At 33.8% G+C, this 27,947-nt stretch overlaps 5 protein-coding genes across 8 annotated transcripts; 3 read left to right on the forward strand and 2 right to left on the reverse strand.

The window, feature by feature from the left end:
* The first annotated feature begins 458 nt into the window (after positions 1 to 458).
* Positions 459 to 2,598, forward strand: Dph5 (diphthine methyl ester synthase). Its single transcript, XM_047061701.2, has 3 exons — positions 459 to 725; positions 785 to 1,014; positions 1,108 to 2,598. Exons 1-3 carry the CDS (start codon positions 463 to 465, stop codon positions 1,434 to 1,436), a joined length of 822 nt encoding a protein of 273 aa, XP_046917657.1. The 5' UTR covers positions 459 to 462; the 3' UTR covers positions 1,437 to 2,598.
* Nadk2 (NAD kinase 2, mitochondrial) lies at positions 989 to 3,432 on the reverse strand. Of its 3 annotated transcripts, none has more exons than XM_047061694.2 (3): positions 2,982 to 3,432; positions 2,603 to 2,917; positions 989 to 2,545 (listed from the first exon to the last, which is right to left on the reverse strand). In XM_047061694.2, the coding sequence occupies exons 1-3, from the start codon at positions 2,988 to 2,990 to the stop codon at positions 1,466 to 1,468; spliced, it is 1,404 nt and encodes a 467-aa protein (XP_046917650.2). In that variant the 5' UTR covers positions 2,991 to 3,432; the 3' UTR covers positions 989 to 1,465. The 3 variants fall into 3 exon arrangements, with proteins under 3 accessions (XP_046917650.2, XP_046917652.2, XP_046917651.2); XM_047061696.2 differs by having other exon boundaries at positions 3,112 to 3,431; XM_047061695.2 differs by having other exon boundaries at positions 2,988 to 3,431.
* A 64-nt stretch (positions 3,433 to 3,496) lies between these two features.
* On the forward strand, positions 3,497 to 5,469 carry ZnT86D (solute carrier family 30 member 7). The gene is made up of 5 exons (XM_047061699.2): positions 3,497 to 3,870; positions 3,937 to 4,038; positions 4,104 to 4,217; positions 4,288 to 5,011; positions 5,090 to 5,469. Exons 1-5 carry the CDS (start codon positions 3,785 to 3,787, stop codon positions 5,279 to 5,281), a joined length of 1,218 nt encoding a protein of 405 aa, XP_046917655.2. The 5' UTR covers positions 3,497 to 3,784; the 3' UTR covers positions 5,282 to 5,469.
* Positions 5,470 to 5,547: 78 nt separating this feature from the next.
* Positions 5,548 to 6,373, forward strand: LOC124498004 (BET1-like protein). Its single transcript, XM_047061702.2, has 4 exons — positions 5,548 to 5,686; positions 5,758 to 5,837; positions 5,888 to 5,944; positions 6,002 to 6,373. The coding sequence occupies exons 1-4, from the start codon at positions 5,680 to 5,682 to the stop codon at positions 6,164 to 6,166; spliced, it is 309 nt and encodes a 102-aa protein (XP_046917658.1). The 5' UTR covers positions 5,548 to 5,679; the 3' UTR covers positions 6,167 to 6,373.
* An 81-nt stretch (positions 6,374 to 6,454) lies between these two features.
* Positions 6,455 to 26,932, reverse strand: LOC124497641 (uncharacterized). 2 transcript variants are annotated; one of them, XM_047061313.2, is made up of 12 exons: positions 26,290 to 26,932; positions 14,267 to 14,665; positions 13,127 to 13,339; positions 12,909 to 13,033; positions 11,498 to 11,615; positions 11,222 to 11,432; positions 10,901 to 11,049; positions 10,640 to 10,807; positions 9,270 to 9,361; positions 9,133 to 9,200; positions 7,775 to 7,824; positions 6,455 to 7,699 (listed from the first exon to the last, which is right to left on the reverse strand). In XM_047061313.2, the coding sequence occupies exons 1-12, from the start codon at positions 26,366 to 26,368 to the stop codon at positions 7,029 to 7,031; spliced, it is 2,343 nt and encodes a 780-aa protein (XP_046917269.2). In that variant the 5' UTR covers positions 26,369 to 26,932; the 3' UTR covers positions 6,455 to 7,028. The 2 variants fall into 2 exon arrangements, with proteins under 2 accessions (XP_046917269.2, XP_075590103.1); XM_075733988.1 differs by lacking the exon at positions 26,290 to 26,932 and adding an exon at positions 21,051 to 21,184.
* Between the last annotated feature and the right edge of the window lie 1,015 nt (positions 26,933 to 27,947).

Raw genomic sequence — 27,947 nt, forward strand, 5'->3', positions numbered from 1 at the left:
CACTCAATTGAATTCAATATTAATTTTCGATGCTATGACACGACATAAACACTGTGTATACACAAATAAACCACACCACCAATACGAGTACAGCTACAGCTGTCTGTATCTTTTTTTTCTCTCTTTCTCTGTGTTTATCGGTATTGAATGATGATTAGTGATGAACGAATTCGATATTGCCGCAACATTACGGGCGTGATTCACTTGCCAATCAAATATTGAAATCACTTTTTCTCAATCATTTTTGCCGTACACAGAATTTCATCATCATCGTGATGCACAATGCAGCTTTCCAATCATCAAATATTATTATTATCGAATATGATTGAAACAGTTTAACAAAATGTTCAATGTTGTCATTTGTCAATTTGCCATATGTATATGACATCTATGAATGTCTATGAACACGTGATCCCAGCATTTTGATGTATCGATTGATAAACTTGATACAACGGAATAATAATGCTTTATCTTATTGGCCTAGGTCTTGGTGACCACACTGATATTACGGTCAAAGGATTGGCCATCATAAAGAAGGCCAAACGAGTTTACCTAGAATCATACACATCGATCTATTGTGATGATGGTATCAATGAATTGCAACAATTCTATGGTCGTCCTGTTATTGCTGCCGATCGAGAATTTGTCGAACAGAATTCTGATCAAATATTGGCCAATGCCGGTAATGATGATGTCGCTTTTCTGGTTGTTGGTGATCCATTAGGGTGAGTCAAATAACTATTTAATCATACTATTTATTCACATTTTTTGTTTGGACTGATAGAGCTACTACCCATACTGATTTGATACTTCGAGCACGAGAAAAAGGCATCGAACATCGAATCATTCATAATGCATCCATTATCAATGCATGTGGTTGTTGTGGACTACAGTTGTACAATTTTGGTGAAGTTGTATCAATCCCGTTATGGACCGATACATGGCGACCGACAAGTTTTCTGGATAAAATTGAAGCCAATATCGATCATGGTTTACATACATTATGTTTACTCGGTAAGTTGATTGTGAAATGAATTATTAATTATGAATATGAATATGAATTATATATTATTATTGAAATTGAAATATTTTTGCTTGCTTCTTCAGATATCAAAGTGAAAGAACAATCGATAGAGGCAATGATGCGCGGAAGGCAGGAATATTTACCACCAACATTCATGGCCGTTAATGTGGCTGCCCAACAATTACTTGAATCAATCAAAGAGAAATCAAAAGAAAAGGCGACCAAGCTAACGGCCGATACGATATGTGTTGCATTGGCCAGAATCGGTAGCGATACACAGAAAATAACAAAAGGTAGCCTCATTCAGATGCTCAATGTGGATATGGGACCACCATTACATTCGCTAATCATTGTCGGGCGATCATTACATCATATCGAGAATGAAATGCTTAAATTGTACAGCATGCCATGATTGACATCTCCAATAAATCATGTTGACATTCATTCCTTTAATTTGATTGCTCGTAATGCATCCTGTTCGAACATTTCGAACGACGCTTTTGAACCATCATTGAATGAATATGATAGACCACCATCAATGACAATATGAGCATCGGTCATCCGAGATTTGATCACAATTTTTCGGGCAAAATCTCTTGGATTATTGGTGAAATTTGTACCGAATACGACCGGATCACGAATCACATACGCCATCAATAATTGGGATGGTGAATAAATGAGTGAATTATTGAAGCGATCGGTTACACGTTGTACCAATTTTTGATCACTTGGATCCATAGGTGGTGGTGACTGTCCGTTGAACCGTTCTTCATTGATTATATTGAACAGATTCGAAACACATTGTGGCGTGAGTTTGTTAATGTTGAAAAACCAGGATGTCGAACCGGTTCCAGTACATATGGTAGTGCCAGAACTTTTGATTTTGAACTTGGCTCGATTATCGATGGCCATTTCGAAATATGATACCCGTGAAGAAAGAGATTCTCCGACAAATACTTCGTTCAACGCCAGATGAGGTAACACTCTACGTCGTCGACCATTCGTTGATTTTTTAATATCGTTTACTTTAGTGGATTTCCCAGGCAATTGATGTATGTTATCGAGATCCCAGAATCGACATTCTCGTTGCATCAATTGTTGATCATGAAGCTCGACTGGATCATTGAAGGCGCTTTCTCCTTCCAACGTGATTCGAATTCGTTGACGAAAATCCCATTCAAATCGACCAGTAAGGATTGCATCCAATGCACGATCAAAACGATTCGAATATCGTTTATCCAGACATAGATGTCCAACCGATCTGGAAGGATCACTATTCACACCGATTAATGGTTTACCATTGTTTGGTATTTTGTTTGCCGCCAAAAGATAGGTTCCATCACCACCTGACGTTATGATCATATCGGACCAATCGATCAATTCCTGTGTATAGCCGAATCGATTGACAACACGACATTCAATGTTTCGTTCTTGTAAACATTTGACAATATGTTCTCGATTGCCCACATGAATGTCATGATGATATAGCAATGATTTATAATCAGAACCATGATTCTCGAGCTAAAAAACAAAGATTACATTCTAATGGTCAAATAAATAGAAAACCATAAAGCTTACATGTTCGGCAAGTTGTTTTTCACTCAAGTTGGCATTACGATGTTTTTCAAATTCTAAACGGGAAAATTTACCAACAACTAAAACTTTTTTCGGTCTAAATGTAGCTGGATTTGGGAAATGATCGACAATCGATGATGACGATGACGAACAATTCGTATTGCTATTACTGGCGGTAAGGCTCATTAAATTCTTTATTTGTTTTCGGTGATGAATCACTTGCAGATATCGACTAAATAACAAGGACGACCGTGATGAATGTTTGACAAATTCAAATAACAGACGATGATCACAACATGATCTAAGCATAACAAGATTCTACAAAGAAAGAAAAAAGAAAATGTAATCATCGAAATTGATAATTTGCTCATAAAAAAACTACCGTTACCATTGGAACAAAATATTAGCAAGCTTGCTAGGAAAATACAAGTAAATCTCATGAAATTGGAAAAGCGTCAGTCAAAGCAAATGGGACAACAAGCAATATATAGATCACAAATGTAGAAACCCACTTTTTCCTTAATCGGAATGATTCGATAATGAACAGGATAAAAATTGCAGCAACAACAACAACAACTGTTTGATTGATAAATACAAATTCGTTTTCGTTTTGGACAATTTAATATTATCAGTTGTTGTTCAGATGTTCAAATGTATTGCAGTGCTTGACATTCAAAGAATCTGTGATGTTAAGAAATAAGATAAATGTTAAGATACACATACATCGATTCGGTATTTGCATGTATGGCATGCAGAAATTGATTCCGATTATTTTTTTCCACGATACTGTCACATTGTTTATGAATAGTGTTATTATTATACATACATTGATTAAAGTGCCAACTGTACTAAAATAATGAAAAAATTAATAAAAAAAAAAAAAATACTAGCCAAACTGTGTGAGATATATGACATGACAAATAAAAAAGCCGTATAACCATAACACATACAAATATCATCGTTGTTCATTGCCACATTGGATTGTTAATCTTTATTTTCTTAATTTTGTAATAAAATAATTAATTCCAGAAAACTATGAGATCGAATTAGCAAAAATCAATATCATTTTGATGCTTATTGTTTGAATTGAACCAAAGTTTTTTTTCCTTTCCAATTGCGATCATTTGTTTTCTATGGATAATAATTGAATGATCTAAATAAACAATTCGATAATCACCAATTCAAATGTTGCCTATATACTCTTCGAATGATAGTAAATTTAAAAATTTAACTTTCTATCGAATCAAAGAAAAAGTTCAAGGATGGCTCAGGTAAGTGATTCGCATCAAAGAAGCATCTAGTTAATTTTATTTTCTTTTCTTTTCGTTCTTCTACAGGCTAATCTTTTCAGATAGAAATTCACGAAATTTGTTGCTCTTTTTATTGCTGAATTTTTCGTTTGCATTCGTCGAATTATTCTATGGAATATGGACCAATAGGTGAGTTTTATTTGTTGCCTTGGATTGATTACCGATTGCTTATTATTTTACATTTTGTTCAATAGTCTGGGATTAATATCTGATTCGTTTCACATGTTTTTTGACTGTACGGCATTAGTTGCCGGCCTTATAGCATCAATAGTTACCAAATGGCGAGCCAATCAAGCATTCACGTATGGGTATGTATGCATTGTTATGTGTTGATTTTGTTGATGAATCAATGAATTTATTTAAATTTCCAATCCTCAGTTATGTACGTGCTGAAATTCTTGCTGGTTTCGTCAATGGTTTATTCCTAGTGTTTGTTGCCTTTTTTATATTTGCCGAAGCTATTGAACGTGCGATCGAACCGCCAGAAGTGAAACATGAACGTCTATTTATTATATCCATACTCGGATTGTTCGTCAACATAATCGGTATATTTGTGTTTCAACACGGTGGATCTCATCATGGTCATTCCCACGGTGGTGGTCATGGACATTCACATTCATCACATGATCATCACGAGCATCATCATCATCATCAACAGCCAGAAATGACCAACATGATGAATAGTGATCCATACAATTTTGTCACTGTTAATGGTCATCATCATTCGGCTAAAAGTGTTGGTTACAATGATCCATATCAGCCTTATCAATCGTCAAATCACAATCATAGTCATGACACTGGTGGTGTTGTTGCAAGTAGTGATCATCATTCTCATTCACATTCACATGGTGGACCTACTAATCAGATTCTAAAGGGCGTCTTTCTACACATTGTTGCCGATACACTGGGTAGTGTTGGTGTCATTATATCAGCATTACTGATGTCACAATTTGGTTGGATGATTGCTGATCCACTTTGTTCAATGTTTATATCATTATTGATTGTGATCAGTGTTTATCCATTGCTTACCGAATCTGGAGCCATTCTTATGCAACGACAGCCACGTGAATTGGATACGATACTCCCGAATTGTTATCGACGGGTAATATTTGACTATCATTTGTTTTTATTATTATTATTATTAACTATATAAATTGATAAATTTGTTTACCATTATCAGGTGACTCAATTGAATGGCGTGACAAACATTCAGGAGGCACATTTTTGGACACTATGTTCGGGTCAATATGTAGGAGCATTGAAAGTGGAAATGCGATCCAATGGTAATGCTGCATCGATCGTAAGTCAAACGCATGCAATCTTTCAACAAGCGGGCATCAAAAATCTACACGTGCAAATTGATTATGTATGAATGAGGATGCTATAGAGAAAATTTTGAAAATTATTGAAAATTATCTGTACAAAAATATTTACAACAATCATTTTGGATGACATATATGACCTTAGCACACACATACACACACACACACCCACACTCATACATATAAAAAATTTCCATGAACAATTCTAACGATAATTTCTTTTGTAATGTTTGTTATATATGGATTTTTTTCTATGTCCAGTTGTGATTTATTATCAATTTTTAAAAAAAGAAACCCAAAAAATTCCAAATTTTTTATTTTCTAAATGTGAATTAGTTTCGCCATCTGGCGACGACTCATATAAAAGATTTGAGTATTTAAACAAATGTTCATTGTTTTCATGACATTATGACGTTTTCACTTCATATGATTTTTCTACAGATTCGAAATGAATGGTGAGTGTGTGGTCTGAATCATTTTAGTTGTCCATAAAGAATTAATAGATGATAATTTCATTCCTAATCAGATCAAGCAAGTGATTTATTCGATTATGAAAATCGTGAACGGGTTCAAAACCTATCACAAAAAGTTGCTTTACTCAAGAATGTAAGTTGTTTTCATTGATTTTTCATGTCTTCTGATCTTTACCATTGTAGTATGCTGTCGATATTGAAAACGAGACTAAACTTCACAATCGTTTATTGGACGATGTGGTAAGTAATGGATTTTTTAAATGAAATTTGTATTTATTTGATCATTACAATTCATAGGATGACGATGTTGGCAGTAATTTTGTTTTCCTGAAGAATACCAGCAGTCGTTTGAATCGTTTACTGCGAACGAATCGAAATTCGAAGCTAACCTGTTATCTAGCAATGGGCATTTGTTTTCTATTGTTCATGATATATTTCCTATTATCATCCCGAATGCAATGACCATGATAATTGTCGGACAATCTGTTTTCCATTCATCATCACGTGATAATCTCATTCTTTGATTTCATTTCTTTATCATAATGTTTTAATTATATCTACCATTGTTCATATAAAAAAGGGATCAGACCCATGATTAAGAAGTGACTGATTTATTTTATTAAAATCTTGTTTGTTATTCATTAAAAAATGAATGAAATTATAAAAAAAGTGAAATTCTATCACAGTTATTTTATCTGTTGATGAACAGATGGCAGCACTTTTACAAATCAAATACAATTTAACTCGTAATTTTTAAAAATGATTGAAAACTGAATTGTAAATTCAATTCAATCAGTTCTTTATTAAAAATAAACAAATGATAAAAACATTGTCCAACGTATTGTAAGAAGGTATGGATACTTTGTATTTGCCAAAATATTCCGCCATTTATAACGCTAGGAAACAATGAAGCAATCGACAAGTTGTCAATAACATAAGCCTTGTTTAAAATATAATCAATAAATATACATTAGCGAATTGATAAACACAAAATGAACAAGAACAGTGAATGAGAAAAAAAGAATCCAATTGGCAACATTCATTCATTCATACAATGTAAACAGAGTGTGTGTCTGTGTGAGTGTGTATGTAATGAGACAATTCTGGCAAAACAACAAATGATATAAGATTGGGTAATGATCACAGAGAATTGTATGTGTGTATGTCTTTTGAAACATTGAGTTATTTACAGAGTGTTTGATTTAAATTTGTCGGTCAATCATACGATAAGATGAACACGGGTTTGATAGATGGACAAACTGGCTGGCGGTTGTGTGACTAGTCGTGATCGTTTTTTTTTTTTTTTTGATTGAATATATAAATGTTAATGAACAACGATTGGATTGATAATAATTTGGATCACGATGGTCGATATGAGCATAATATTCCAGAATGTCCAACTACTAGTGGCTAGTATCGATGTGGATGATGAGCTGATTTCTCGATGTGAATGGCGATTATTATTATTATTATTGAGGTGGTTATTACCACTTTCAACGATTGGTCTATAATGGGTTTTGCTTGCCGATGATGGATGATGATTTTGTAATTCAGTGGAATCATATTGCCAGAATGGAGGCGGTGGTGGTGAATACACATTATCATCACCATTATTATTGTTGGTACGATGATGGGGATGATTATGATGGTCAACATGAATCGGTTTGAATGAAGGATGATGACCAAGTATAACTGCTGGTAATGGTGGTGCAGGTGGTAACGTTGGCATCAATGGTTTAATAATAGGTGGATAACTGAATTTATTGATCGGCGATTGTGGTTGTGACGACGATTGAATAGCGATACCAATCGATTGTGACTTATGGCCAGATGCATGTTGTTGTGTGTTACCGACATCCGATGGTGATGCTGAATGATGATGATGTTGTTGTTGGTGATGATGTTGTATACTGGGAGGCAGTGACAATGATGGTGGATGAGGTAATATTGATGCCGGAATGATTGGTTTCGGTAGAATGTGCCGTGGACATGATGCTAAACATTGACATAGACGGGATAAGCAGTTGATTAGTAAAAAGAATGTCACAAGCAATAAATGTTATGTCCTACCTTGTTTAGTGATCTTCATGCCAAAGATAATTGGATCCTCATCTTCGCCTCTGTTTTTTTTTGGTGATTAAGTTAGAAAAAAGAAAAACGAATGAAAATGAGATTACCTGCGTATCCATTACACATTACACATTGTAGATTTATGTTTTTGTTAATGTTATTGTCATTTAATTTAGAATTTGTCTCTCTATCTTTGTTGCTTTTTCACATTCTCATCATCAACAAATAGCCATGATATGATTCCGCAAACACACAATACACATATACACAAGGTAATGATTAACAAAAGTCATATTGTCATCATGAATGAGAGACAAGACAAGATCGAAATTTTAGATTACGATGATGATGATGATGATGGTGATGGTAATGAACCCCTCTATGAGTTTGATTCATTCGTTATCATCATCAGGATTTGACCATTCAACAAGTGATCATCATTAAGGATTAGTGGACAAAGACAAAGGCCAATAGAATATGGTAAGTTGTGGTGAGCATTGTATATAGTCGATTGTCTGGCGCTTTCAATTGATCATTCACAGTCAAATATTGCCACTTGAATATAGACTATTTTTGTTTGTTAATCTCTTGAAAATTAATCACCTCGATTGAATTTTCGAGTTCAAAAAAATCAAGTGGGTGTTTGATGAGCGATCGACATTAAAAAATCGATCATTCATTTCATTTGACAACAAGTGTCTTTTGCTTAATGCCATCACCAATGTTTTTCAAATGAAAACTTTTTCTCTGTTGGCAGAATTCAATTGTAGCCATATTTTACAAATTCAAAAAGACAATGTTAGTGTGATAACCTATGAATTGTATCATCAACGCTATTGAAGCAACCATCACATTTGGCCATCAACGACAATTCACCATTCATTCATTCAGAACCTAGCCACATAACTAACAAGTAGAGAGGAGGATAAAAGACGGATCATCATCATCATCATCATCATAATTGAAAAAATCATTCTCATTTAGCATCATCGTCAGACATCATCTTGCTTTTGAAAATCCGACTTGTATGTATCTGTTGAGAATGAGAGCACATCATATATCAAAGATATATTTGTCAATAACAATCATTGTAATTTGTCTTCGTCTTTGGTTCATGTCTGTCGATCTATCTGTGTCTATCTCTATCTATGTTTTGGTCGGTATGTGTGTGTTCGGGCGGTGGTGGCTCTTTTCATTTTCACTCATTTATCGATGGATGTATTATGGTGATCACTATTATAACAAGTGGAATGATCGAATTTACTTGTCCAACAGAACATGTCAAATGTCAAATGCTATATTCTGTGTCTATGTATGAATGTGTGTGTGTGTGGTATATTGGTTTGACATGTACATACCTCAAACAACTATCTTCTCCAGCTTCTTTGATATATGCTTCATCACCATTTCGATATACTTTACCAGCCTATATGGGAAGTGAGAATGATTACTTTGATATTGCCAAATGGTTTAATGTGCAAATGGAATAACTTACGAAACATTGATGACCCGGCATATCTCTTCGTTGGGTGAATGTATACAGTACACCATCTTCTTCCCAATTTCCTAGACATCGATATTCACGTTCTAATAATAATAAATGAGAATTTTGGGATTAATCAACAATAATTCAATCGAATTGACCAATACGAATAAATCTTTTCGAATCGAAATCGAGAGAGAGAGAGGGGGAAGCATCTTAATATAGTTGTCCATAGTAGTGTGAGCGCAACAGGTTGCTAACATACTATTGGGTAATAGCGGTGATGTTATCACACACACACACACACACACACACACACATTTATATTAGGTTATGCAACGCGCAACACAATAGCTAGGTAGATGGATGAATAGATGGATAGATAAAATTCAATTGATAGTGATGAGATCACCATTTGAATAATGTTAGTTGAATGGTTAACCTTGAATTTGAATAGAGACATTGCATCTTTATTATCATCGTCTTTGACAAGACAATTGATTCGGGAAAAATGAAAAGAACAAAAAAATTGAACCGACCGGTGAATTGCTAACTGAGCAACAGTAGTAAAAAGCAGCAACAACAAATGTAAAGAATCATTATTCAAATTAACAACCAACAGTCACTTGGAATGTATCTATTCAATATATCAATCAAAACAAAACAAAACAGAAATAATAAAGAAAAATGGATTCCCATAACCTAACGCCCATCATGGATTCTCTCTATGATATGACATCCCAGGTTTGTTGACCCATTCTGAATCCTAGCCATTGTCTTTTCTTTTCATTTTTTCTTCGAAGATTCAAGGAATAATTTGGCTTGAACAAAAAAATCTACCTATCTCAATTGCTTAACACATGCAGGTAACTCAGATAACTCATGTTCAGCCAAGTGTATCCAGTGTATAATGGTTAGTATAGTGCTTTCTTGGATCAATCTAGAGACACTAATCAACAACCTTATGTTGTCGTTGTCGATGTTTTTTCTTTTTTTAGATGAGTGGACGATTCGCTTGAGCAGAGAATCATTCCATCATCATGATGATGATCGTTGTTGTTGTTGTTGTTGTTGTTGTTGTTATGGTTGTTTGAATTTGATTCACCATCAACATTGCGATCATCAACACACACACACACACACGGAGAGAGCGACTTTTTTGGAAAAAGCAAGCAACCATTTGTATAATGGTCCGCCGACATGCATGACATACTCTGCATCTCTCTCATTAAGATTAACAACGAAGTGAATGAGAAAATCAAGAACCTTGGAATCTCAATCTCAAGGTTGATGTTCAAAGATCAACTCGACCAATGCATGAGCATTGAATGTAAACTTTGGCTCTCGATTCTAACTCATGTTAGGGACAGTGTTAGACTTACCTTCATAAACATGTGAACGATTCTCACAACTACTCACACTGTAGAACATAATATCCGGATTATTACAATCTGATGCTACTTTTGCACAAAGACCACTGGCGCCCGGTACTTCACCAGTATAATCACCCGTTATTGGACATGGTGTAGATTGGGCAACAATCTTTTCCTCTGTGAATATGAAAAAAAATCAATGAAATCATTTAGTGAGTGGATGATTCGAAACAAAAAACAATCGTGCATTGTTAATAAAATAGCACATACTTCCTTCAGTGATCCATTGATTTGTGGCAAAATTACGTTCATCGCATAATTTATCATTCATTATCGAACTGCTCTTGTCGGAGAATCTAAATTCCATAATGTTTGGCGAACGACGTTTTACCCATAGACAGCTGAATGATTGTTCACCACTGTTTTATGGTGAAATAAAGTGAAAAAAATAAGCAACCATTAGCCACGATGTTTATTTCTGAATTGAAATGGCAAGTGGTGGTTGTTCGGTTGTGGTTATGGTGGAAAGAAAAAAAAACGTGCCGAACATTTTCCCCCCCACGCCAAACATGATTATTAAATAATACTAACCATTGAGTTATGGAATGCACGATAAAACGATCATTAGCAAGATCACTTTGGCGTTGTATACAACGTGAACGTATCGTGCGAAATTGATTTTGAGCATCCTTATAGATGAATTGTTGATTATCCACTTTGGTTCGTTGCCAACGTCCTTGCATCCAATCTGGAAAACGACATTTCGATGCTTCAACCATTGGTGGTATACGTTTATTTGGTACTAAAATAGCGACAAAAAAATTGAAATGAAAAATTGATCAACCAAAACAACAACAAGCTACATACACGGTGACAAGATCAATGATTCATATCCGACCGATGAATTGGACAATTGTGTTGTACACGTTGAATCCGATGATAATGATACGGTTATTTGTCCGGTTAGATGGTCTTCTTTGTAAAGCTAACAAAATTCAAAAAATCAAATAAACATTCGTTATTGTTGTCGTAATATCCAAACAAATTGTATTCATAAATGAATGCAAAAAATGAAAAAAAAAACAAATTGACTTGTAGGGCGATGGCGAGCCAATTCAACATTCCATCATTAGAAAACAAAGAAAAAAATGAAATCCAATTCACAAAACAGCATCAATCTATCAATGTACAGACATAATTCAATTCTATCCGCTTGTTATATGCTTTGCATAATTATCTTTCTGATCAATCTGATCTATTCATTCACGTACGTCTCAAGTAAATAGAATTTATTCGCTTTTTCTCTTATCACATGACAATTGTGATATGTGATGGAAGCAATCGAAAACATTTTTTTTTCGCTGACCTAGACAATTTGTTTTGCGAAAAAATAGCTACCAAAACACAAAACAAAACATGATCAGACCAGAAAATGGTCCGGGCGGAGGTGATACACTACTAAACACTAAACAATCGAAACAAATTGAATTTTTCAAATTGAATCGAATTCAATCGACTAACTATAACTATAACACAACACACACATACACGCACACGATTCAAATGACGATAATAATGTTACATCATCAAACACACAATAGATTGTGATTGTGAAAACGATGATGATGATGATCGAAGAAAATAGCTACATCAACAAGCGGAACCAAAAAAAAAAAAAAAAAAATTCAGCCAACCAAACAACAACAACGCAAACAATAAGGAATGGTATCCATTCTTTGTCTGGTTTTTTCCAAGCAAAATTGGTTTGTTGTTGTTGTTGTTGTTTGATTGTTACAATACAATTTGGCAATTTTCGATGTTATAATGATCGTCATCATCGTTCATAGTCGGTCGGCATTTGGCCATTTGATGTTTTCTACGTTTTTTTTGTTGTTTGTTACAATACTCAATACTCATACTCATCATCTTTATTCCTGTATTTTGTGTGTGGCCTGAATGATACGAACAAAAATTTACTTGCATCCACACACACACACACACACTATACCAGACTTGGAAATATTTCCTTTTTTCTTCGCTTGTCAAGTTCTTTTGGAAAATGAAAAAGAAAAACAAAAAACTTTCATTCATCTACCACACACACACATATCAATCAATTGATAGGAATTGATTTGGATTGAAAAGAAAAACTTTGTGTTTGTCTGTGCGAATTTTTGAGCAAATGAATATGATGTTTTGTGTAGGCGATTATGAATATAGAAAATGAAAATGTAGCAAGCTAATCTGATCAACTTGTCACACACAAACATTTACATACCCCACAACGATATTTTGGACGATTAGCTTCCGGTGCTTCACGTAAATCCATCAAGGCTAGGTAACGTTCGTTAGAGTTAGTAGTGGTAGTAGTTGGCCAATCACCCAAGCATAAAAAGTGAATGTCTACAAAAGAAATAATGAGTTGAGGATGAGATAATTGATTGGATCAAGATTGAATTAATTGTTCATTAATGAATTCAACAGAAATAGACCTACCCATCGTTTGGAAGGAACATTTACGAAATTTAACATTCAATGCATTACCATGTGGACAATTTGACATTTCCGAATAGCCAAAATCGCAACGCATTTGTTGTTGTTGTGAAGTGGAACTACCACCATTGTTGCCAATGTATGAGAAACGAAAACGGCCATTGAATGGACAGAATACGTGTTCGATCGATTGTAAACCACCGGGAACATGTTTACCTGTGTGAGCAATAAAGCAAAAAAAATGTTCTCATCAAATCGAATAGAAAATTTTCAAAACAATCATAACAACATAATGAGAACAATCTTGATGAAAATCATACTCAAATGATCATGACCTTTGCCCTTTTTTTCTATTGAGAGATATTAAGATATTGATAATGAAAAAAAATATCGATCGTCAGCGTATTCAACAATCAACATAAATAACGTAACAAAATTCTCATGTAATTCACGAAGGAAAAAAACATTTGAAATGTTGGAATGTCCTGCTTGTTTGTGATCAGCGAAAATGATAATGAGCCATCGTCCAATGTTTAATCGATAATTTATGATTATGATTATTATAGATATATATGGTGAACAGTATCCTCATCATCATCAGTGAATCATAAACAAACAACTTTATTAAATTAACCGAAACTACCTGTCGCTATCCGGAATGATTTTGGACGCTGTATGTATATTATTATATTATGAGCCATAATAAATATTAAGATCACCATCACAGTAACAAACATTTTTTCGTTTCAAAGTACAAATCTATGGGGCAGATAATTTTTTTTTCATTCAAAATCTAAATCAAGCTAACAATCCCGTGAATACCGATGAGATACAGTAGTTTGTGTGTGTATATGTCGGAAAATCAATGTTTTTCCCTTTTTTTCTCGTTAGCTTCTTATCTAATTTGTTTTTTTATAATTTTTTTTTTCGGTGAGCAGAAATGAACAGAAATTCCAATGAAAAAATTTTTTTCATCATCTAGATGTTGACCGTTCTTAATGTGCAGCAAATAAAAGAGAGAATTATAATGGTAAAATAAAGATTAGCCTGTGTGTATTAAATCACTGACTGAGTATCGGGCCATTAATAACTTGGTTTGAAAATTTATTTAAAAATTTGATTCGATTGCTGTTGGATACTTACGGAATAGGATGATCTCTTTGAATTTACGTTTCTGTTGGCCAATATCTTTATCCAATGGACATGTAGCACGGGCTGCTTCTTCATTCGTATAACATCGTTCAAGGCCATCAGTGTGTAACGATATAACATTCGGTGTTTTCATCGATAAGTGAAAACATCGTAGACAATCTTGTCCGGCGCCTGTACTATCCTTTAGTATGACATTATTACCGCGACGTTTGTGACAACGGCCCCATGGTTGTATAGCATCAGCTTCAATCATCACTTCAGAATATGTAACCGATGATTGATTGGCATTGGTTTGGGAATGATCGATTTGTGGTGCAAACGCAACTAATCCTTGTGTTTGTATCAGGAATGTTCCCTGATATTCGATGGGAAAATAACAAGCCGACGCCTCTGTTATTAATTGAAAATAATAATAAAAAACGATTATTAACCATGTTCGAGGAAGGAAACGAGTGATCATTTTTTTCTGCCAAATTTATGATTCTTATGAAACTTTGCCACATATAACTAAACTACTAGCACGCACTAGTCAGGGTCATTTTAGAAACAAAAAACAGAGCCAGATGGCCATAATAAACGTCATCCGCCGATCATTTTTCAACCCTTTTTGATTTTATTATGGTATGATTTTCCAAGAAGAAATGTTTTGAAAAAAACATCCCCATTCTACCACACACACACACACACACACAAACAAACATTTTAACCTTTTTGAACCAGAGAAATAAAATTTAGAAAAAAAGGTTTGTTATTGTGTTGTGATTGAGAAAAGAAAGAAAAAGAAAAAAAAAATTCCATAACATTTATGTGTACCTGGCCAATCATCAAAAATAAAGGAAAAGAAAAACATTTCAACCAGCTCGATTTGTGTTTGTGTGATATTTTTTTAGATATCATTTCCATCCTCATCATCATCATCATCATCATCATGAAATGCCATTGTCAATTATGATGAAAATCAAAAAAATGATGATGATATTCATTTGAAGCGACAAACACAGCAAAACAAGACAAAAAACGAGAAAATGGTCGTAAACACATACATTAAACGAGTGATTGTGTTCACGATATTTTTTTCTGGTCTCCAAAATCGTGACACACACAGGTCTTGAAATCGAGTGGTTGACATTGAGGCCACCAAATATACACACACACACACACCATAAATGAATGAATGAATCCGGTATGGATCATTCGTATATAATGATGATGGTTCAATGAATGAATGAATGAATGAAAGGCAAAATCCAGATCATCATCATTATGCAAACAATCAAACGTTTTGTCATTCATCCATTCATTTATCATTTGATCATTGTTCTTTTTTTTATTTTTAATGATGATATCATTACATTTATGGATAGATAGATTGATCGATCGATCAACCGATTTAATTCCAATCTAATTCAATGAATCATATCAAATTGAAACAATTGAAATGGTTTCTTGTGTGTATTTTCGATCGAAATTAAATTTAATCGAATTGAATCAAATCGAATTCAAAATAGAGGAAACAATAAACTAATCATCATCAATGGTAAATGAATCAATCTCCAAAGAAATAAACAACAACGACGATGGTTAAAAAATGATTTATGTAAATTTTTGTTGATCATAATTAAGTTGGATGGATATACTGAATTCACCATCATGATCTATTGCTTAAATGAGAATTAGATATGATTATGATGACGATCATTGTGCAAAATCGTGACTTGATTCATTTTCAGCATTTAAAAGCATTTGAATTAATTACGACACTTGGTTTGATTGAAAAAATTTTTTCAAAAATGATGATGATGGTTTTGCTCTGAATATTCCTCGCGCGCACACACACACACACACACAAATTGATTTATCCATTCATTCGCAACAAGTTAGTCAGCCAAACCTGTTGATTGTGTTTGTTATATTGACAGGTTATTGACAATGACGACAACGACGCAACAACGATGATAATGATGATGGAACCTAGCCCTACAAATACGAAATTGAAAATTAAAAAAAAAAAATAAATATAAGCATACGCCAAATGCAAATAAATATATTCCGTCGTCCACTTGTCATCAATGTGCATAGAGAGCAAGATAGAGAGAAAATAAATTTGATTAATTGAAATACATCAATGATGATGGTGTGGTGGATATGAAGTATCAGACAAACATTTTATATAAATAAACAACATTGACCCATGAGGACCCAACCTTTTTTCCCCAAAAAAGGTAGATTTACGATATAAATGGAAAATCAACAAGTATGCTAAATTTTTTTCAATTTTATTACAATCTAGGTAAACACAAGCAACAGGCCGGCAATCAGATCATCATCATTACCAGGCTAGTATCAATTTTCACCCTGAATGAATGAATGAAAACATGCGATGATATAATCATTTGCCAAAAATTGATGATGATTCAATCGAGAATGTGGCAATTTTTTCGAACCAATTCAATAAAAAAAACATATGTGCTTTTTGTGTCATAAAAAACACAAATTGTGAACAATCAACGAAAATCGATCCGTTGTAGTAATGACGAAATGCCACTCCTGATTGAAATACAATCGATAGGTAAAAAATGTTTCGGGTATAAATTAATGACTGACTTTTCAATGTGAACGTTTTTGTTGTTGATTTTTCTTTTGCTTCACCATCACAATTCATTCATCGTTGTGCGTTTGGGTTATATAACATTACTATTACTATTACTATTAACTATTTGGACATAATGGCATCAACATCGACAAAGACAAGCCATAAACAACCAATGATTTTTTATGACATCCAACTATGGTTGAGATGTTTGATTGCTGTTGTTGTTGTTGTTGTTTTGTTAAATCGAACAAGCACACACTAACCAAACAATCATTATGTAAATGGGGAAAAAAGTTATCAATGAATCAATATTTGTTATATGAAAATGTCTTTCGATATTGAATTGAAAAAAACAATAATAACGGAGATGAATAAATTCTGATCATGATTACACAAATGACTCTGATAAAAAAGAATGAATAAGAAACAATTGAACAAAATTCTAAAAAAATTTGACAGCACCCTAACACACACAATGATGGTATTCGTCAAGCTCAAAATATCGAAATGAAATGGTTTAATTATCATCATCATCATCATCATGATCATGATCGTTATATGGCATTCCAACAAAACAAAAATCGAATCGAACATTATTATTTGGGCCATTCACAATGTTCTTCAAAAAGCTTATCTCCATCAAACTGCCCTATCACTCTAAATATGGCGAACCTATTATTTTAAGGTGTGGTACACACAAAACATCTAAACATCCATACATCGGATCACTTCATATTCATGATCATATTCAATTCATGATCATCATTTTCTTCGGTCAGTCTTATCCAACCAAATAAATCTCTCCTATACCCGGGTATAATTTGCTGATGATGCTAAAAAGCGGCATTCTTTTTGTTTTTCTTTTTTTTGATTCATGATTCTTGAGTTATGAGCATAAACACACAGACACACACACACACACATCTTCATCAGCATCATTCAATTGATCGATATAGATCATCGTTTTCGATACTTTATAATGATAAAATGGACGAAAAATAAAATGAAATCAAACTTCAGCAGCAACAGCAGCTGTCATCGGGGGCAATCCGAAAAAAACGAAATTCTTTTTCCACCATTTAAACTGTCATGTGTGATGTGCATAATGACGATTATCATCTCTTAGTGAGAAAGAAATGTTATAAATTTTAACCAAAAATTCAAAAATTCAGGTCGTTGTCATCATCATTGAATGAATGAATAATTTTTCGGCATCTCGCGGATAATCTTCGTTGGTTCGTTGGTTTTTTCAGTACAAAGTTTGTTTATTGGAAAAAATTTAACTAAACGAAACAGAGGTAAGGATTGATTTATACTTCAATGTCATTATCCAATCATCATCATCATCATCATTCTTTCACAAATATAAATCTTCATCATTCATGAAATCATCAACATCATCATCGGGTCATTTGGCGCTGATTAATTAATTAATTAATTTCATTTTATTTCATTTGATTTGATTTTTTTCCTAGAAAAATTTCAACTTTGGTTGTTGGTTTCTTAGTTGTCAACGTGAATGGACAGCACAGCAGAAAAAAGTTAAAAAATTAGGACATATTGAATTGCAGTAAGAATTTTTCCATTTTTTACCTTACATTTCTTGATTATCATCAAATTCCACCAAAAGAAAATAAAATTGATCGGAAGCCATCAATAATATCGACAACGACGACAATGACCTGTGGTCTTTTGATATTGTTTTTTTGGTAGTGTCAGACGACAAACAACACTGCTACAGTGATGACAAGCACTCATTATTATAAGGTCAAAACAGAAAAGAATTCACCCCGAAGGCGCTCTGTCAGCCAGGCAAATGTGTTAGGTAATGAAAGTGAATACCAGGCAACACAACAGGAAACTTGTCTGTGGTATGTATGTATGTGTGTGTTTGACCATGTCGACGATAATGATCGGTCGCGGTACCTAGAATGATTGTTTTGTTTTGGTTGTTGATGATGTTTTTTTTCTGTTTTCTGGTCAGGTTTTGCATCACTGATTTTCAAGTGGGCAAAAAACAATAATCACAGTTTGTTTTTTATTTAATCTTAGCATCATCATTCGTCAACTGATGATGCTAAGTTTTTGCAGCTTCTGCACGTTTAAAATCATCAAAAAATCGATGCAGCATCATCATCATTCACAACCTGTTGCTTCTGATGCTATTAGCCATTTCCTTCCGTCTGTCTGTCTGTGCTTTCACTTTAAGGATATTCTAATCCTATTACAATAATGACACAGCATGAATATGCATTTGACTTTTTTTTCATTCTGCTCATTTTGATGACAAATGGCCATATTCAAACAAAAAAGAATCCTTAATCACTGATCAACAAACAAATCAGACGACGGAAATGACAGTCAGTGTTTTACAACAACAAAATTAACCATAATCCATTAAATGATATCATATCGATCCAATCATTTGTATAAAAGCCATTATAGTGTGTCTTGTGTTCCATTAAGTTGGTCCACTTATTATCAGACATATGGCCAATTCACAAATGACTCTCTATCTTTATGGCCCAAATCACCCAAAAATTATAGTGTGTGTGTGTGTGATGACGAAAACATTGATGAAAAACAAATCTATAGGAATTGAATAGTTTTCTCTCTATCTCACTTGATGACATATTTATTGTTTTCCGTTTGTTGTTGCCTAGCTAACTAACCAATGCGCAAAAACTAGCGACAAAATCTTTGGACAAAAAACCACTCTCTATCCTCTCAAGTCAGCATTTTGATGGCCAGAAAATCTTGAAAGAATTATTATCATTATCATTATTATATGCTCGATAACACAGACAGGCAGACCATATGCTGTGTGTATGCTCCAGATGACAAACGACACCATACACTATCGACTAGTGACTAGTCACTCTAGTGAGTAGTAGAAAATTTATTCATCTTGTAACGCGTGTTATAAATGTATGTATGTATTGTAGATATATCACTTGACCTTAATGACATGACGATGATGGAATTTGACTTTCCATCTTTTCATCTGATGATGATCAAACATCATCATTCGAGTGTTCAAGTGTCATATATGCTAACTAACTAATTTGACTGAATCGGCGACAATATGTGACATTTTCTTCTCGAAAAAAATAATTATTTCTCATCTGACAGGATGCACACAAACCATCACCCCCCTCGTGCACTTTTCCCTTCCTGAAAGAATTGTTGATGGCACACGACTTGGCATCAAAGAAATTATTTAAAAAACAAAAAAAAACAATGGTTAATGATTTAAATTCCAAGTCATCCGAAGCCAACAAAGTTGACACGAGACCTATGCCCATTATTTATTAACATTATTTTCACCGTCACTTTAATTTTGAATAATTATGATTACCAAAAAAAAAATTGATAGTTGGTCTGTCGATTTTGAATCCAAAAAATGAGAGCAAATTATAATGATTATAATGAAATGACAAACAACTTTGGTGAATAATAAAAAAAAATCTTAGATAACTAGCTAACCAAACAACAAAACAAGCCATACGAAACAAAACGGAAGCCAATATATTCAATATGGCCATTGTTTCATTTCTGTCGCATGAACATTATTTATCCATTCATGCATCCATCCATCCATAACTTTGACTATATTCGTGCAACAAGTATATACGTGTGTGTAGGTTGGTAGACAAAATTGTCAATTGTCAAGTGGATCACCATTTTATTGTTTCGTAGATAAACTCCAACAGACAATACATATCAATGAATGAATCGACTGAATGAATATTGTGGAATTCATATTTTCATAATGATTGTTTGAATAATAACCAAAACAAATAACGATCGTCATCATCAACATTGATTGAATGAACATGCAACACAACAAAATGCAGCAGATAATTGTGTGTGTGTATGTGTAAGACCACCAAAACAATCAAATCAAATCGAATGGAAAAAACGAAACGAAACGAATCGAATCGAATCAAACAAACAAGCAAAAAAGAGAATCACGATCACCAGATGTACAACAACAACAATAACAACAACATTATTATCTAATGTGAATGGATAGATTGTCCATATAAATTGTTAAATAACAAAAAAAAAAATCAAAATGTACATTGTTGTTGTTGTTGTTGTTGTTCGCCATTGATTGTTATTATTATTATTATTATTTACCCAACAACAACACAATCATTACCACCACACAACAATTACCTATGTGTGCATATTACGGGTCATCCTCATCATCATCATCGCCCATCGATGAACGAACAAACAATTTTCCCATCGAATCACAGAATCATCATCATCGAATAGATATACAATATTTCTTTGAAGAAATCACTTTCAAAAATAATATCACATCACACACACACACACACAATTAGTTTCAGCCTCTACAATATATAAAATGTTCATTCATGGATAACAACAGCATACAATTGAACTATATGAATTCTAGACGAATGAAATGCACCAATTATATTTGAAAATAATCTTTACTCAGTAATGTGTGTGTGTGCATGATTCTGTCAGAATGGAAACACTATACACACACACACACACACATATTATAACCACAAATCAATGAACACATCACACGAGTGATTAGTCATTTTTATAAACAAAAAAATTCAATTCGAAATTCATTTTCTTTACTAAAATATGAGCCATGAATTACCATCAACAACCGATCGGAACTTTATGGATATTGTGTGTGTGTGCGTGTGTGTATGCATGTATGGAATCTGTCGAGTCACGTCAAGTGATGATGATGATGATGGCAGAGCATTTAATTGATCAATTCTCTTTGTTGATTGAATGAATGAATGAATGAAAATGGTGAAAATCATGGTTGAATGAATTCAATATTCTCACCATATAATTGTTCAATACTACTACTCTATATATCCGATCGGTTCGTGTCATCGATCGATGATTTTGATAAAAAAAATTGACAATTTATCGATGTCATCATTGAATGATTGATTTTTTTGTTGTTGCTAGTGCTAAATTATTCTCTTATAAAGTAAATCACACACACACACACACACAGAAAAAGAGAGATAATATTTTCCAATGAAATTCCTGACAACCGTGTGACCGTATCACACACACACATGGATCTTAATTTTACTTTTTGTCCTTATATGATCGGTAAATCACTCAAACACACACACATATATATGGATCGCTTGCATGATTGACCAAACTACGAATCTATGAACATGAAGAGAAAAACAATCAAAAAATGATGATGATTCAAAAAGGCCTGTCATCACCATAATACCGAATGACATGTGTAATATCAGAAGGGAAGGAGAATGATGATGACGATTGTCATAAATGTCATGGCCGACAATAACATGGAAAAATGCATGTGATCAATGCCTGTATCATGTCAATGTCTCGACTATGGACACAATAATGATAATGTGAACAAAAAAAGGACATTACTGCAACAAAATCGGGTCGCCATCATTGATTTTTATTTCTGAGAAAAAGATTAACACAAACATAACACAAATGATTAAACAATCGAAATCATTATCATCATCATAATAATGATGATTGAAATCGATTGATGGCGAAAAAAAAAGAAAAACCGGATCATCAAAAGCCATCAAAGGTCGATTGGTGAATTGACTTGTTAGAAAAGACAAGAGCTAAAAAAAATCCGGCTATGTGAACACATCATACATATAAGAAAAGAAGTAAATAACTTTGAAAACAACAAAAGATTGGTTCATGATGTTGTTGTTTTTATTCATTTTCAACTCTTGAAAAATTCAAAGCTAATCTTAATTCGCTTGTAAAAAAACAAAACAAAATAAAAACGATGAACTTGATCCACACACACACATCATCATTGAAATTAACCTTAAACCTACCTTATACCCTCTCTCTAGTTTGTTCGTTAGTTAGCTATATGTTCACAGGTCTAATGAAATTATGGCCATTATTATTATTAGGATTTTACGACCAGGATCATCATCATCGTCATCATAGAAAAACATTGATGATGGTGTGCCAAATGTGAATCCTGTGTGTGTGTGTTGTATACATAAATCCGAAATGATCAACAAGCAGCCAAAAAATATAAAAACAAAAACAAAAAAAACAACGAAAAAAACTCATCATTCGTCGTTAACCCGGATATAACCTTGCTCTTGATTATCATCATCATCATCATCATGACTATATGATGGCTTTTGGCAATGAACAAATCACATACATCTACAGATAGATAGACATCACACACAGGTAACACGCAATGATTATTACACATTAAAAACAACCTTGAGCTTTGCTTCTTCTTTATTCATTCAATCATTGAATGAATAACATAAACATTCAACAACAAAATAATAATAATCGATCATAGGTGACCGATAGCGAGAGTGGAGGTGGTGGTGCACTATTATTGCTTGCATATGTTATGTCAGAGAGAATAACCATTTTTTCGACCAGAAAAAATCTGTTTTTGAATCTAATCTTCGAATTGGAAAAAATTCAGTCTAAAAGTATCTAAGGTGTGGTACATACAAAATGATGATGAGTATATATGGAGAATAAACACACACACACACACAGCTATACCCAGGTGAGTTATTGTTCATTCATTCATTTGATTCAATTTCACACACACAACACATAAACAAGCCTGAAATTCTCCTTCTCAAGTGGCTTGTAAGAAAAAAAAACCTGAAAAAACTTGCATTTTGAAAACTTGTAGCGAGAGTGAATTACCTGGCATGGCTTGACTAGCTGGCTGGGTAAATTCCTTCAAATTCATATACAAGATTCAAAAAGGTAAAGTGAATTGGTCGAATCCAATCGAATAAAATTATCGTCGGACCGGGTGATGTTTGAAAAGATCATCAAACGAATAAACAACCACGCAAACCCCAGGTGTATAACATTGTTATATGGACCAGTACTCTATCTATTTGGACAATTAAGTTGAACAATTATCGTGCACACCGTAAGTAATCATGTTTCTCTCTCTCTCTCTCTTGAAATCGGAATTAAATCCAAAGTAAAAATATTCAACACACACGAAAAAATGGTAATGAATGACCGATTGAACATTCGTGTGTCACAATTACACATATTTTTCGCTGCGTATGTGCATGTGACATTGTGACATAGTGACTGATTGACTGAATACTTTGTTCTCTATCTCACACTCATAACTCTTTAGTTATTGTTGGTCATTTTGCTTGACAGGAGTGGCTGGTGACAATAAGTCGATGGCATACTGTATGTATGTGTGTGCACACCTTTAATCTTGAATGACATTTTTGTTATCATTGTTGTTGTTGTTGGCAAAATTTTATTGCGACTTTTTCAACAACAACAACAACATGACAAGACACGAGCAATAAATTCACTAATGACAGTCATTCGGAACAAGAATTTTTGATTTTTTGAACGAAAAAAAAGTTCATTTGTCATGGCTTTTTTCTTGGGTCAAATTGTTGTCAATATGATTTTTTATAATGAAATAAACCACAGTGGATTGATTAATTGATAGGTTTGAATGATCACTGAATTAGTGTAGTGCTTCATTCAATGTATGTCATTGTCCACTATGAATATCTGGCCATAGAGAAAGACAGAAGCCGAATCTGTGATTGTGATACACTCGTATATCAAGCAAAAAGAGATAATCTTTGATTCTAAAATATCGATGGTTATGACGATCATGATCGAATAATAATGTCTGTATGATGTTTACTGCTGGTCAAGGTGTTATCATCGATAACCAAGTCTAGCAATGAGAATACATTTGAAAGATGCGGTATCCTCCAAATGATAAAAATGATGTGACCAGAACCGTGTCAATATTAAGCGCATTAACGAATGATGACACCAAACAAACAGCCATAAACAGTCAAACTATGACCATAACATTAACAGTGGGGCTAAAAAGAGACCGATTAATGACCAAATGAACGAATCGAACTTGTTCATCCATTCATCTTACCTTTTCTCTAATAAATGTGTCTGATTCAAAACCCAACAACCAACCGACGACTATAAGACATTGATATGTGTGGGGCTAGCAAGTTCCGTTCGGATTATAGCCATCATGATCATCATGATGAGCAAAAACATTAATTCTTAAAACACTAATTTGTATGCAAAACAAATACAACAAAAAATATAATCATCACATTTGAATATGCAGGTAGACAACAGTGGCCTCGACTCCTCTCCACACACACTATAACCTGGCCGGTCATATATTTTTTCCAGTGATTTTTGTTTGTGTATAGTGTCTCAAGGTTCAGAGACAAACAAATATCACTTTTTTCATCATTTCGTCGAGACACAATATCATCAAACGAGGTCCAAATTCCAAAGAAAAAAACAAGCGGCAAAAATCAACTTTGTAATTATAACAAACAAAAATTGAGATCCACATAGATTTGGTCCAGTTGTCCTGCCTAAACGTTTAACCAAACGTATGACCACGATTTTATACATGAACATTTGAGCAAAGTGTTAACGTTTTAAACACGTTATATTGCCTAAAATAATGACAGATCAAATAAATGGGTCGGTCAATCGGTGTGTGCGTTCATATCACACACACACACACACACACACAATTAGTTAGAATGTAATGAATGTAAAAATAGCCGGAACCTTTTTCTTTTGCTCAACAAACACACACTCAAACGCACATACTGAAGTAAAAGATTAATTGTGTGTTAATCGTCGCCAATCATCATCATCATCATCATAGGCTATAATCAAACTAAACAACGAAAAAAATTAGAACCGAAAGATTTATATTTTGGCCATAAATTTATGATCAAAATGAGTAACCGACATCAACTAGAGAAAAAAAACAAAATTGTGAACATGAAAATCTTGGTGATCATGATCATCATCATTGATCTAAAAATTTTTAAACCCTGGAAAGAAATCAGAAAAAAATCCTAATCAGGATTCATCATCATCATCATCATCGCATCGAGAAAAGCATCATCGATCAATTTAATTAACACCTATCTAATACACAACCAATCGTAAGAAATGTGGAAAAAAAGTAAAAGAAAATTCGATTCGATCATTACAATTAACTTATTGTGTGTGTATTATTGCTATGAATGAAGAGAAAAAGAGAATAGAAGAAAAACCGGACTGCCCGATCATCAACAGGCATTTGAAAACTAATCGATCGATCGATCGATGATTGAACTAAACATTTCGATGATCATCATCATCATTATTATTAAAAGGCGCGATTATATGGCACATCATTATCATTCATTTTAAAAGATTGATTGAGATTAAATCGAAATAAATTATAAATACTTGTCTGCATGTGTGTGTATATTTTGGCCAAAAAAAAAATTCATATTTTGTGGTCATATCGATCAAAATTCAAATGTGGTGTGTTTGTGTGGGATGTATGGACATGAAAATAAATCAGACTTACCATTGATAATAATGATCAACAGGATGATTGTCGACAAACACATCGTTGATGATGATGATGAAGGCAAGTTGGTGGCCATTCTATATAATAATGGGTTGTTTTTTAATTATTAAAAAAATTTCGAGTAGAGAGCACACGATGCCGTTCTCAAAAAAATTAATTCAAAACGGTTTTCTGTCTTTGGTTGTGTGGTGAGAATTTTTTTTTGAAACAAAATCATTGACTGAAAATTGTGGGTGACAGTCATCAAGGGATGATGGCTTGCCTGATGAAAAACTTTCACAAAATCCAGAGCACAAAATTAAACAAATAAACAAAACTGAAACTAAGAAAACACACAGCTGAAAAAGACACTTTGGAGACGATCGGATGTTGAAACTGTTGGATAAAAGATGACAAGCCGAATTTTTTTTTCTTCTTCAAGAATCGATCGATTTTCATTCGTAAGACATATGATGACCGGTTTGGTGGTGATTTACAAGATATACTCCAGAACTAAATTCACTGAATGAGTTGTGTGTGCTACAAAGCAATGCAAAAAAAATGACAGATTTTTTTTAAAAAGCGACCAAGTTTTTTGGGTTGATTTTCCTGGCCAAAAATATTCAAAACAAACACACCAATGGTGTATGAACATACATCTGCTTTCGACCAAAGCTCAATACTGAATGTCGAGATGCCGAAAATCTCAGCTAACAAAAGCGAACAACGACGATCATAGAGAGAGATGGCTTTACTTCGTTAATGTAGTAAGCTTGGCAATCTCTCTCTCTCTCCCACTATCTCTCGCTTGACGAACAGAGGACGGAAAAAGTTGATTTTCGTGAATGAATGAATATGCCAAGCAATGAGATTCAATGAATGAATGAATGAATGAATGAATACCCTCGGTCTCCAATTGCATATAACTGTGTGTTGTTTTTTTTTTTGCTACCAAGGGGCATTTGCTAGGGAAAGAGAAAAAATCTTTACTTTACTTTTCTTCGTTTATTATATAGACCATACATACATTATAATTGTTGAATGAATGAATGTGGAAAAAACCTTAGTCAACAGGTCCAGCTGCAGTTTCGCTTCTGTTTTAATATGGGGACACTTTGCTCCAATTCTCCTGTTGATCTTTGTTGATACGTGTGTGTTTTGAAATGAACCAAAAAAAGATGAAAATTTGCCGCTTATGTTTGCCTTTTTTTCGTTTGTTCAAGTCTCGAGTCCAAAGTTGTTCCTTCCACACACACACACACATAGTGATTGAGATGAAGATGAAAGAAAGAAAGTCCGTCACATTCATTCATTCATCTGCTCTAGTTTGTTATCGATGTCGTAGTAAGGTCGGCATTTACCTTGTGTCACGAACGTATTCTCATAAATACGTGTGTAGCGTTAGTACAGGGGCCGGAAGACCGTCAATAACAAACATAGACAAAAGCCAGTGGCTGCACCATCACACACACACCATGCATTGGACAATTGGATCGATATTTATGTGGCCCACAGGGTCTCTTTGGTCGGTTGTTGATTCGTGTGCCAAATTTAATCTGATCTGAATGAAATAGGTAACGGCGGACAAACGTCGTTGTTGTTGTTGGATATTTCTCTGTTCACTAATGATGCAGTAAGTCTGCTATATATGAATCGTTGAAATCGAGAAAGTCCAG

Source organism: Dermatophagoides farinae, chromosome 9, assembly GCF_024713945.1.
Source record: "Dermatophagoides farinae isolate YC_2012a chromosome 9, ASM2471394v1, whole genome shotgun sequence".
NCBI lineage: Eukaryota > Metazoa > Arthropoda > Arachnida > Sarcoptiformes > Pyroglyphidae > Dermatophagoides > Dermatophagoides farinae.

Coding starts and splice junctions, on each gene's coding strand:
- Dph5 (XM_047061701.2), top strand. CDS start 463: ATGCTTTATCTTATTGGCCTAGGTCTTGGTGACCACACTGATATTACG. Junction 726..784: donor GTTGTTGGTGATCCATTAGG/GTGAGTCAAATA, acceptor TTGGACTGATAG/AGCTACTACCCATACTGATT. Junction 1,015..1,107: donor ACATACATTATGTTTACTCG/GTAAGTTGATTG, acceptor TTGCTTCTTCAG/ATATCAAAGTGAAAGAACAA.
- Nadk2 (XM_047061694.2), bottom strand. Junction 2,546..2,602: donor AAAAACAACTTGCCGAACAT/GTAAGCTTTATG, acceptor TTTGTTTTTTAG/CTCGAGAATCATGGTTCTGA.
- ZnT86D (XM_047061699.2), top strand. CDS start 3,785: ATGTTGCCTATATACTCTTCGAATGATAGTAAATTTAAAAATTTAACT. Junction 4,218..4,287: donor AATCAAGCATTCACGTATGG/GTATGTATGCAT, acceptor TCCAATCCTCAG/TTATGTACGTGCTGAAATTC. Junction 5,012..5,089: donor TCCCGAATTGTTATCGACGG/GTAATATTTGAC, acceptor TACCATTATCAG/GTGACTCAATTGAATGGCGT.
- LOC124498004 (XM_047061702.2), top strand. Junction 5,838..5,887: donor AAGTTGCTTTACTCAAGAAT/GTAAGTTGTTTT, acceptor TTACCATTGTAG/TATGCTGTCGATATTGAAAA. Junction 5,945..6,001: donor ATCGTTTATTGGACGATGTG/GTAAGTAATGGA, acceptor TACAATTCATAG/GATGACGATGTTGGCAGTAA.
- LOC124497641 (XM_047061313.2), bottom strand. CDS start 26,368: ATGGCCACCAACTTGCCTTCATCATCATCATCAACGATGTGTTTGTCG. Junction 14,666..26,289: donor GTTGATCATTATTATCAATG/GTAAGTCTGATT, acceptor AATTAATAACAG/AGGCGTCGGCTTGTTATTTT. Junction 11,050..11,221: donor GTGCATTCCATAACTCAATG/GTTAGTATTATT, acceptor ACCATAAAACAG/TGGTGAACAATCATTCAGCT.